This window comes from Dipodomys merriami, unplaced genomic scaffold (assembly GCF_024711535.1).
Source record: "Dipodomys merriami isolate MVZ:Mamm:240054 unplaced genomic scaffold, mDipMer1.0.p SCAF_25, whole genome shotgun sequence".
Taxonomy (NCBI): domain Eukaryota; kingdom Metazoa; phylum Chordata; class Mammalia; order Rodentia; family Heteromyidae; genus Dipodomys; species Dipodomys merriami.
Window position 1 is genome coordinate 8,765,419 of NW_027203937.1, and position 12,642 is coordinate 8,778,060.

General features: G+C 41.1%; 1 protein-coding gene across 3 annotated transcripts in view; it reads right to left on the reverse strand.

The window, feature by feature from the left end:
• Pcf11 (PCF11 cleavage and polyadenylation factor subunit) overlaps positions 1–7,978 on the reverse strand; it is a 29,871-nt gene extending 21,893 nt beyond the window's left edge. For all 3 annotated transcript variants that reach the window (XM_070034895.1, XM_070034896.1, XM_070034894.1), the window contains exons 1-4: positions 7,469–7,978; positions 3,604–3,729; positions 1,730–1,918; positions 1,242–1,436 (exon numbers count right to left, since the gene is read on the reverse strand). In XM_070034895.1, the coding sequence (XP_069890996.1) occupies positions 1,242–1,436; positions 1,730–1,918; positions 3,604–3,729; positions 7,469–7,660 (702 nt within the window). In that variant the 5' untranslated portion in view covers positions 7,661–7,978. The remainder of the gene's footprint in view (positions 1–1,241; positions 1,437–1,729; positions 1,919–3,603; positions 3,730–7,468) is intronic.
• Positions 7,979–12,642: the final 4,664 nt, after the last annotated feature.

Here is a 12,642-nt window from a genome sequence, read left to right on the forward strand (position 1 = left end):
CCCCCCCCGCAAAAAAAGAAAAGAAAAATCCATGTACCTAACTGGTCTGTTACTTCCATTATAGAATGGGGGAAGTCTGCTTCTTCCTTTTTTTTGGGGGGGGGGGGGGGTCCAGTCGTGGGGCCTGAACTCTGGGCCTGGGCGCTGTCCCTCAGGCTCTTCAGCTAGCGCTCTACCACCTGAGGCACAGCACCACTTCCGGCTTTTTTCTTTTTTCTTATGTGGTTCTGAGGAATTGAACCCAGGGCCTCATGCATGCAAGGCAAGCACTCTACCACTGAGCCACCTTCCCAGCCCCAGTCTGCTTCTTCCTTTCAATTTTCTATACCAGATTATACCTAAGAAACTGCTCAACACTATACTCCAGTTGCACTGTACAAGAGCCAGTTATTCCGGTTAAATTCAATGTTATGAGATTTCATTTTCTCCAGTGTCATTACTTATGAACTCAAAAAATTCTTTCTGAAGCTGAGCACCAGTAGCTCACACCTGTACTCCTAGCTACTTAGGAGGCAGAGATCTGAAGATCATAGTTTGTAACCAACCCATACAGGAAAATCCATGAAGTAGAATTGTGGCTCAAGTGGTAGAGTGCTTAAGCAAAAAAAAAAAAAAAAAAACTCTGGGACAGTGACCAGACCCTGAGTTCAAGCCTTAGTAAAGGGGTGGGGAAATCTAATAATATCAATGATAAAGAAAGAACTTATTACAAAGTCATCCATGCATAAAAACACACACTTTTCTGAATCTCTTTTAATGTTTAACTAACTTTGTAGAATTCTAGGAACTTTGTTCTTAAAGCTCATAAAACATTAACTATTATGCAACAACATTCCCAACACACCTACCATCTTAGAACTGAAATATTAAGTCCACATTAATGTAATAGGTCAAACTAAGGTGTTGTGAGGTAATGCTAACTATTCAAGATGCTGAGATCTGAGGGTGGTGACTCACAGCCAGCCCAGGCAGAAAAAAAGCCATGAGGCTCATCTCCAATTAGCCACCAAAAAGCTGTAAGTGGAGTTGTAACTAAAACGGTAGAGTGCTAGCTTTGAGCACAAAAGCTCAGAGACCACAACCCATGCCCTGAATTTAAATCCCACTGCTGGCAGACTAATACAGCATAATTTGCAATGGAAAAGACACTATCAATAAAATGTTACAACAACTCAAACACGATTGCTTTCCTACTGTTATACCATTAAAATACTTAAAATAACCAAGTTTTCCCTACTTACCAGTTGTGCCTTAGCTTGCTCTAACTCAAGCTCCAGCTTTTTCTGCTGAAGTTCTAACAATTGTTTTTGTTTTGCCAGTAACTGCTGCCTTATTAATTGTTCTTGGGTAAGATTCTTTTGTATATCAGGAACAATCGGAGGAGTAGAGATGCTGGGAGAACTGACCACTGTGCCAGGTGTTGAAGGCTCCTCAGGCTGTAAGAAAAAATAACTTCTTAAGAAAAACATAGCTTAAAAACAAGCTAAGAATTAACTAAAAATAATCAAGAATTATCAGTAATTATTAATATCCAATCATTCTTCAACACAGGTAAGCTTTTCCCAAATTTAAAACCATCAAAGTTATACAAGTCTATGTTATTTCCATTACTTTTCCAAATTGAACTGACCTAGCACTGAGTTTTCTGTTTTTGCTTTCTGGAAAAAACATTTAGAGAAGTTAGCATCTAATCAAGTACTAGTATTTACCATTCATGTTAAAAACTTACCGATTTATTTAAAAACTTGGGATTCACATGGATGCTAGATGTGTTCACATTGGGGGGTAGAGGCTTAATAGGCCAAGCAGGATCTAATGAATTGACTCTGACATCCAGGGCATAAAGTTTCTTCAAAGGGAATATCTCATCCCATGTGGAACGTAATTTAAATAAACTTTTTCTAGTATTTTCATCCACCTAGAAGAACAGAACAATTCTATGGCTTGTTAAGTTACTATAGAATGTTTTATATATTAAATATAAAGTTAGGCAAATCTGTTCTATTTCACATACAGAACTATACTGCTCACTTGTAAACATATATCACAGTAATAATTTATAAAATGTACATGAGTACATGTATTTATTCTTTAAAAATTTAGAACAATTAGTTATTACCTAGTACTCATGAAAAAAATACCCAGGCAAGACTATTTTTAAAAGTATAAAATGTCTCCACATTTTAGGGCTTGATATATTAATGCTAGTAGTACTCTGTTATATATAACTAGAAGATAGTTTACCTGATAGCTAAACCTATTTACTTAGTAGTAACCAAGTTAAAGACAAATCTGTCTTGCATTTATTACAAATCTGTAATGCAATTATAAGTCCCTATGAAAAGCTGTGATATGAAAAAGCACAGAATCTTAATCACTTATGGGCTTTATATAACTTAACTATTCTCATTTGTACTGCCCTAACAATTTTTAAAAACTAGCCATCAGAGTAACCTAGCACTTGGGAACACAATTAGGTTTTTAACTTTAGGGTTTAACTATACTCTTATTTTTAGAGTATATTTACTATAAGGTCATTTTACCAACTATATTGTAAAACCCAAGTTAAATCCAGTAAAATCTAACAAACAATTTAACCATACTGAAACTGAAACTTGATGGTTGGTTAAGCCCTCCCCCCCAAAAAAAAAAATTAGTGAGGTTAGCTTCTTTTCAGATTAAGCCTCAGGTAAACAGTACTTGGCAAATATCGACAAAGAAACTATTGCCATTTTTAGTACTTCAATAGTTTTCCAAATTTCTTCTAAATATACTGTTTTTCTCTTAAAATAAGTAAAACCTAGTATTTTTTAAAGCTTCCAATTCTAAAAAAAACAAAGAATCTAACAAGTTGTCCAGTGCATCTTAAAAAATGTAAAACTACCTACAAATTATCAATGTTACTTAGGCAACAATTCGTAATCATGTCCTAAGTACATGAAAGAGTTTAACTAGCAGAGTACCCAGCAAATCCATCCCTTTCAACTTAATACTGTATTATCAAAACTACGAGATACAATGTTACAACACAATCTCTAGGTATGGAAAATAGCAACTTTTTCTTCTAAGCACTAATGCAAAATAAAAGCATTTCAAAATTAACCTAAAGCTAATAAAGTGGCCCCACCATTCACACATATCTACAACATTCACATAAAACATACTTTGAACAATGTAACAAGAAATGTTTCTCTTAAAAAGGGGGAAGGTGGTGTTTTAGGTATAAAGCACAGATTGACATAAATCTGTGCTTTTTGCCACTAATACTAGAAATTTAAATAAACTTTAAAGTACACAAGTTTTATTTTTACCCATATTGGAGATAAAACATCCTCAATAAAAAGAACAATGCACAATTTTTTGAAAATGAACAATTCAAGTGAATAAAAGCACAGTATAGTAAATATATAGTATAATATAAAACTCTAGGATGTGTCTTAAGGATTTAACAAAATATTAGCAGTAGCCACTTTCCTTGAAAAGGTACTTGGTTAAAGTGTCCAAATGAAAAAACTTTTTACCACCCAAGAAAACCCAACACAAGGCAAAATTTATTTAATCAGGAACACATTTCTTTAAAAAAAATTCTAAATGTATATATACCTTTTCAAAAACACAAATAAATGTTGCAACAAGATTTTTAGTAAAGGCAGTGAGATACTCTCTTCCAACATTTTTCACGATAGAATCCATAAGGTACATAACAGGAAGCTTCTCTGAGGAAGGAGCCTGAAGTAATAAAAAGAAACTGAGAAGTTTAGTATAATGAATTGCCACCAAATAATTATTTTTAAAGTGAGTTTTTAAGCCTACAATACAGACCTCTTTTTGTTGGCACTAAATACTTTTGAATTGATCTATTAATGTTTATGAAACTTAAGTGTTCCATCAAGTTCTCATCTCTTACAATAATCTTTATTTAGTTGGGCACACAACAGCTCAGAATTATCAGGAGGAAAACAAACCATAAGCCCTAGTACTCATCTACCACTGAAGATTTCAGGCACATGTGGCTGTTTAAAAAAAACAAACAAACAAAAACCTGTGTTTTAACTATAAAAGGAGAGGAACAATTATTTTCCCAAGTATCAGCTTTGGGACCCACTTTATCAGTGTGCCTAAGTCAATGAAGTAGAAACCCTAGTTTCTAAAGTGTGTTTGTATGTTTAAGTCTGTGAAGCTTTGTTACCTGTAAAATTAGGATCACTTCTCTATAACCCCAATGAATAAAGTAATTATAAACACACTTCACATCTGATGTCAATGGCAAGACACTTAAAATACTTGCACATGAACATGAAGGAAGGTGCAAGTTTGTCACTGATACAAGAAAAACTGGATGGAGCAGCCGCTGAATCATGTAAATCAGGTTGAACTTGACTCTGGAAACTTGGATGTCCTGAAGATTCTCTTCACAGCATGAATTCTCCGACGATTATTTTTCCTCTGGCATGCACAAACAAACCAGAGGTTCTAAATTTGTGCTGATGCTGATAAAAGTAGCCCTTTCCAATGTAATGTTGCCCCAAGTTCAACTGCAATGCCTACCCACAACTGGCTTCTAGGATGCACACCAAGCTTCCAGAAAGCATCAGCAGGTTCACAGACTTCAGGAGAATTAAGACATACCACATAAACGAAGTGTTAACTCTAACTACACAGGAGCACCCATGACTTAAAAAAACAAAAACAAAAAAAAAGGAAACAGGTTATCCCACTTACCCACCCCACGACGACGTGTTTAGAAATCTAAACCCTGAACACACCCATAACTTGTAGCTAGGGCAGGCCCACAGTTCTGGCAAACAGAATGCCATCAGATTTCACAAAACCAATTGCCCATACAAGTGTGTGGAAATGCTCTTGCTTCTTTCTGTAACACCCTTTACAAGTGACTAAAGAAACCTTTGAAAAACCTTGTATGAAGAGTTTCTTTTAAAGTGCTATCTTAAAAAAGGGGGGGGGGGGTGAGCTTTCCACAAGGCCACTGCATGTGGGTAAACTAGTGCCAACATGTCAAACATCGTATTGCTGAGACTTTACCATGTCTTGTTTTATACCATTTAAGCAATTGAGGATTAACAGGCTCTCTCTCTTAACACCATAATCTGTCCAACAGATTAATCTTTTATTGCATAGGTGAAGTACTTCTATGTAATACTTTCAGTACTGCTACCTTATGGGATGATTCTAATTAGGTGTGAATCCTTAAATTCAGCAATGCCTGAGATGCTAAATAAGGACACAAACAACCCTCAGAAACACAAAACCAAGCCAGTTTGCTAACCAAATGACAGAAGACCCTCCCACCCCTCACCCTCAACTCCAACCCAGATTAAGATAGTCCCACAAAGTCTGGCTTTACAAAAAAAAAACAAACAAACAAAAAAACCAGGAAGCATGTGCCTCCAAAATTTCAGCTGTCTTTTGCCAGCAAACAGTCCATCTAGTTTCACCACTCTGTGTAGTGAATACACAAATACAAGTTTTATGTGGTCACTGTATCCAGCATTTAGTTTTCGGTTCTGGAAGGTCTTCTGGATCCACTAAAAACCAGTAAAGGAAGCTATTCTTGGAGTGATAATCTATGCTGCTAAACATTTGGTGCTGTGGAATATTAACCCAAAATATATCGAAGTAATTCGATTTTTTAAATGTTATTTTGTTAAAAATGCAAGTGTGCTTTTTCAAAAGGCATTTAGTGTCCTATTAAGCTTTTAACAAGACAAAAACAAAGTTTACATCCAACAAATATGTGATATTCACAAAAAGGATGTCGAGTATGAGGAACACGGCCTTCTTAAATCTCATACTTTATAAAGAACAGCTGTTTCAGTCAACAGGAAAAGGTGAATGAAAACTTGTATTTTCAAAATGAAAACAGTAATCTTGTTGAGCCCTTTAAAAAGAAAAAAAAAACACTTCTTTTTCCTCTTAAGATATGATAGGACCACTTGAAACCGTGTATCTTGTGAACTGATTTACCCAAAACAGTGGATGGAACCTAAAGAAGAATGAACCCAAGTCACTTAAAGACTTTTGTTTACAACACACAACCACGTAGATAAAAATAAGTCTTGGAAACAACTTCTACACCTTACAAAGGTAAATAAAAAAGACAAATACATATTTTATATGTTTTATTCACAAATTTTATAATACCAGTCACACATTTCAAAACCATTTATTAGTCAGACCACTCAGTTTTACACTAGACAGAAACCGTCTCTAAACAATATATTGGTGGTTGTTGTTAAATAGTGGCCTTTTAAAAGGGGTTCACTCTGCTAAAAGGAGGCTCATCCTGATCATTGCAATCACTAACAACTAGAAAAAACTAAACCGCAAGTACAGCTCGAAAAATAACTTAAAACGTAGTACTGGGAATCTATTGAAACTTATAATGAAGTTTAACAGTAACTTTACTTAAATGACATATCGATCCCAAATGAATCCACAGAAGAGGAAGAACTACAGGGAAATAAATGAAAGGTGGCAGAGGGCCACTTCTGTCAAAGGGTGAAGGAAAAGCACGCCTTCACTATCAGGGAAGGGAGGAAAAAAATAAGAGAAAAGGAAGAGGAGGAGGGACTCAACTTTTTAGAGAAACTACGAAGGCTAAGTTACCCTTTGGGCCGGATCTCCACCTACAGGTTGGATAAGATCTCTTTCCCCCCACCACCACCCAAACCCCACCCTTGGCCCAGCTTCCCCTATTTGGGGGCAAATTAGACCCTCCGAGAAGAGAGTCAAAGTTTGATATAGCCGCCCCCACCCCAAAATGGGGCTGACGGGTGTGAGCAGCTGCCTGGCTGGCAGGGAATGGATTCTCCTCTCTTCCCTTTCGCATCATGTGCTTTTCAGGCGCCATGTTGGGCTCCTAACAGGCCGCTGCTCCACTCCGGGAGGGGAGGGGGGGGAGCCGATTCTCTACACCCGCCCACCAGCAGCTCTCTCCCAGGTCCCCCTTCACCTCCTTCCAACCCTCAGAGCACAAATACCCCAAAAAGGGTACTGGAGAAAAACGGGGTAACCACTCCCCACCTTCCCACGGGCTCAAAACGGTTTGAACTCTTTAACTCCCCCCTCTCGAGAAAAAAAATAAATAAATAAAACTCGGAACTGCCTTTTAAGTTCTCGTCTCCCCCTCCAGCCCACCCCGAGGGGCTCTGCTCAAAAGAGTGTTTGGAGTGTGGGGACGTACAATGCGGTGGCCTAAATAAGGAGTTGGTGAGCGGAAATGGGGCTCCACCCTTTATCCTCCCCACTCCCCCCCTCCCCCGAGGCCCACGCTCGAAGCCTGGGCCAAAGACCGAGCCTGAGTGAGGGGAGGGGGGGTGGGGTGGGGGTTGGAGAGGAGGAACACCGTCCCCCTCGGGATGGAAGCGAGACCTGGGATGAGGCTGACACTAAGATCAGGGGGGAGGGGGGTATTAGAAGAATAGGAGGCTGCGGGGTGTATAAAAACCTTGGCGGTTTGGGCCTCGATGAGAGAGACGATCTCCTTGGCGAAGGGCAGGTTCTCCTCGGCTAGAATGGTCAGCATATTGATGTGCGGTTTGCTATTGAAGGTCAGGTCTTCGAGCGATGACTGATAATCCCGACAGGCGTCCTCCCGGGCCCCAGCAGCCCCGGCCTCGGCCGGCGTCTGCTCTGACATTGCGCCGCGGCCCCCCTCCGAGGTCCGCCGCAGCTGAAGCTGAAGCCGCTCTCGACACCCCGCCTCCCTTCCGACTCCTCTTCCTCTCTCCCCGGGCCTCTCACGGCTCCGGCTTCACCACATGCTGACCGCGGAGGGGGGGGTGGGGGACGACACCAGGGGAACCTCGGGGATGAAGCGCCGCCGTCTCACGGGTGATCTCTGTCCGCTTCCAGCCGCCAAAGAAGCTTCTTTCTCCACAGACACAAAATGGCGGCGGCAGTGGCGGCTCCAGCTCCGAAAATGTCTGTGTTCCCAACCGCTGCGTCGTGCGAAATGAACTAGGGGAGGGGAGATGTGCGGTAAAAGGGCGGGGCCGTTGGTGAAACCAAGCGCGATTGGCTGACCCGGCTGCGTCACAGGCCCCGCCCCCGCCCCTTCCGCAGGACGTCCTGGCACCGCCTTCTTTCCGGCCCCAACCAGGGCTTTCGCAATGCCGACAGCTCGGAGGCGCGGCGCAAAAGAGGGCGCTTCTCATTGGCCGGTTCATAAGGGACTGTTCCGTCATTTGTTACCATAACAACCCAATCGGGAAAACCAATAAGGTTGGGAAAAGGCTGTCTGAGGACCAACCCAACCAGTTTTAAGAAAGCTCCATGGTCTACCTTACACCCCTCCCTCTGCAGTCTCCCAGCCACTGAGCGGCTCCGTCAATCATCCTGCCTCCCGCCTTCCCAGACAGCGGCGACCCGGGCGGAGGGGAGAGGGGCGGGGGGAAGTACGGGCTGGGACGGCGGGGAAGGGAAACCGTATGGGGGGGCTCGGGAAGAGATGTGAGGAGAGGGAAGGAGAGAGGGGCGGGAGCGTCCCGGCCGGGGCGAGGAAAGGGACGCGGACCGAGGGGGCGGGGTGGTGGGGCGTGCGGGCCCTGGCTGGGAGAGGAGCGGGGGCCGAGGGGCGGGAAGCGCGCGGGCCCGGGCGGAGGGGAGAGGGGCGGGGCAGCCGAGGCTCGGGGTCCCCCGCACCCGCCTCGTCCCCGTCTCAGGTGTTCCCGCGAGTCTGGGCGGGACAGCCCCCTCCAACTCCACCCCGCCGCGCCCCGGGGAACTGACTCCCGGGGAGGAGGGAGGGTGGCGTCCCATTTGCCGGGAACCCGGGGAAGTCACTGCGCGGGGCGGCCTCTTCCACGCCGCTTCCCGCACCGACCCACACCTTGGCCGGCTCCAGGGAGTCGAGTCCCCCGAGAAAAATCCCCTTTATTTAGCGGGGCCTGAAAGGTTTTTCCTAGGCGGCTGGAGGTCTTTGGGGAGCCCGCTCGGGTCTCTAGGAAGGGCATCTCACGGCAGCCACACCCAGCTCCCTTCCACTATTTAGGACACGAGGGAAAAGAATACAGGTGTGTATGTGCGTGTGAATATCTGAGACTCGGTTCTTGGGTTTCTAGATTGTAGGGAGACTCTGGGAATTAGGTTCTTAAAATACAGAATATTCAGTTCTGTGGCGCTGGGCACAATACAATATGTAAATTTTTCACTAGCGATGGTAACAAATATAAACGTAAAGGAGTATTCATTACATAAATCTGTTTCACCGTGGCCCTGGTAGACCACTGGGCTCTAAGGGAGAATTAGTTGTTCTGCGAAAGAATTTCTCCTTTTGTTTGCTTTCAGCAGCTTGGTTGAGGTGTAACTAGGATGTCATCAATTACACATAATGGGTACAACAAGGCTAAGTTTTTCATTTGTTCTTAGCATGGCAAGACACAAATAGAAAGTAAAACCTAAGGAAGAAAGCGTGTCTTCAAATTTGAAGCTAGGTAGTCAAGACCTCAATAACCACATACAAGTTATAACTTTGGAAGTTGCTGTATTCTGGAAGGAAATGGCCAGGGTAAAACAGTTCTCTGAAAGGATTGTTTGTTTTGTAATTTTAAAGGCAAGTTTAGTTATCAAACTTAGAACTACAGGCAATACTTTCCTTCCATTGTTTACGTACCCTTTGAACAATATGAACGTCTAAAATCAAGACGTTTCCAAAGCTCTGATTTGTCTTCTCCTGCATCCCTCCCAGACTATACTCAATTTATAGTTTATCACATAAATTAGCAAACCTACATACCCACAAGGCAACTGGAAAACACAAGTGACTAGCAATCAAAAATCTTGTGCTATATGGCACAAGATTTTTCCTTTACTAGGGACAACAAAAAAATCAGTATTTTTGAGTTTACACTTGCATGCATGAAAGCTCTCCCAGGGGTTTTCTGTGCCAATTATTTCAACAGAATATGCAATTGATTCCTTTTCAAACAATATCAAGCCCCAGATATCTGCCTGTCTCCTTGCTAGGTGCGGTAGTGAACAACAATAACTCCTTGGCCTGCTTACGTGAAAATATAATCTCATGGAATAAAATGATTGTCTCAGAGATAATTTTCAATTATCAAAACGGCTGATTATCGCATTTTTCTAGACTATGAAAACACTGTTTTTGAACAAAACATGTTCTTCCTTTGTTTCCAAGAATGAATTCCACCATTAACATTGGTTACATAGTTTAACATGTATACTTCTAGGCCTTTTTCAATGAATGTACAAACAATGTGGACTGCTTTTTTTGTTTTATTAAAAATGGGATAAATACAGAAATATATAGTCCATAACTTTTTTTTTTTTTTGGTAGGTCATGGGGCCTGCACTCTGGGCCTGGGCGCTGTCCCTCAGCTCTTCAGCTCAAGACTAGCATCCTACCACTTGAGCCACAACATCACATCTGGCTTTTTCTGCTTATGTGGTGCTGAGGAATCAAACCTGGGGCCTCATGCATACAAGGCAAGCACTCTACCACTGAACCAGCTTCCCAGCCCCCCATAACTTTTAAGTCAAAAATATCGTAGCTTTCTTTTCGTGTACTTGAATGTTCTTTGATGAACATCCTTAAGGCTACATATAATTTAAAGCATTTTTATGCATTTGTTTTTAACATTTGTGATGTATTAGGATAGCTGACAAGAATTAAGTTCTTTTAGTGTTAGCTGTAATGAAGCTCATATATATATATATATATATATATATATATATATATATATATTAGCCAATAATACTTCAAGAATCCTTCTGCAGTCAATTTCATCTTGCTATATCTCACTAGTTCTAATAGGCTAATGAAACTTTGGGAACACGGGGCAGTAGCTGGCTTAAAGGACTTGATGAGTTTAGGGATGGATTATCAGGGAGGAATCCTGGATTAGCCACACATTCCAAAAACCAAATTAATAGTTATAGGACTTTAGAATTGTTTTGCCAACCATCTTTTGTTTGCAGAAAAAAAACGATTTAATGGACAACATTTCTTAGGTTTGCCTTCAAATATTTTTTACTTTCAAATATTTTAATTATTTGGCATTTCTTTCCAAATACAAATTTTTTAAAGGCAAAAGAATACACAGCAAATGAATAAACAAACTTTCCAAAGTATGATCTCATAACAAATAGCATAGAATAATGTATTTTTCCCTCATAGAAATAGAGAATAGAAAACTCAAACAAATGGAAAACTTCCAAAATATGATTTTAAATCAAACTATAATGTTATTTTCTACTATTTTCTGTGGGAAATGTTTGGAAAGAAGAGACTGAAAGAGACATTTTCTTGGGTAAAAGTTTCTGTTTATCTGTTCTTAAAACTGTCTCACACTCTCCCAGAGCTCAGTCTGTTGGGAGAGATAAGCAATTAAACTCACAATTGCTGTACAGTATGACAAGAGTCATGATAGCAGGATGGACTAGAAGCATGAAAAGAAGCATTTAAATCAGACTGGAGGTGGTTAGGGATGACCTGCTGAAAAGTTGACTGCCAGTTTTGGAGTAATTAGGTAAAAGGAGAAAGGGGAATTCCACTACCTCCCAAAAAATAGAGATCTAGATTTTGTTGGGAAGGAAAAATAGACAATATGGAAGAACTTTAAGAAACCAAACACAAAATTGAAAATACTAAATGATGTGGCTTATGTAAATATGTAAATGATGTTGCACAGTGAATATGCAGCTTCAGAGACCTAATCAAACCAGGCATAGTGGCACTACTCGGAAGGTGGAGGTAGGAAGACACTAAGTTCAAGGCCAGCCTGGACTACAAAATCCTAACAACAACAACAAAAAAAGGACAGGGCACCAGTGGTTCAACCCTGTAATCGGAGCTACTCAGGAAGCTGAAACCTAGAGGACAGTGGTTCAAAATCTGAGACTCCATCTTCAGTTAAGCAGAAAAATGCTGAACTGTTGGTGTGGCACAAGTGGTAGACTACTGTAACTATAAGCAAGAAAGTCAAGCAAGACAGGGAGGGAAGGGATAGTGGGAGAACAACAAATTTCTTGCCTGACAAGAAATGTGCTCATTACCTTACTCATGTAACTGTAACCCCTCTGTACAGCATCTTTACAATAATTTTTTAAGTCAATAACGTAAGGCCCTGAGTTCAAGGCCCACAATAAAACAGCAATATACGTACATACATACATACATACATACGTATGTACGTACATACATACATACATACATACAACCTATATTCAAAGATATTCAAAAAAAGATTGTTTCAAAACAGATCAAAAGATGTCTATGGGAGCCAGGAACTGCTGACTCTCCCTGGTAATCCTAGCTGTTCAGGTGGCTGAGAGAAGATCAAGGTTCAACATCAGCCTAGGCAGAAAATTTCTGAGACTTCATCTCCAGTTAACCAGAAAGAAAAGCAGCACTGGAGACATGGCTCTAATAGTTGAGCAAAAGCTAAGCCAGCATGAGGGCATGAGGCCCTAAATTCAATCCCTGGTACAAAAAAAAAAAAAAAAAGATTTGAGAGCTGGGCTCTGGTGGCTCACACCTGTAATCCTAGCTACTCAGGAGGCTGAGATCTGAGGATCCCAGTTCAAAGCCAGCCAGGGCAGGAAAATCCATGAGACTCTTATCTCCAATAAACCATTCAGAAAACAGGAAGTGGGGCT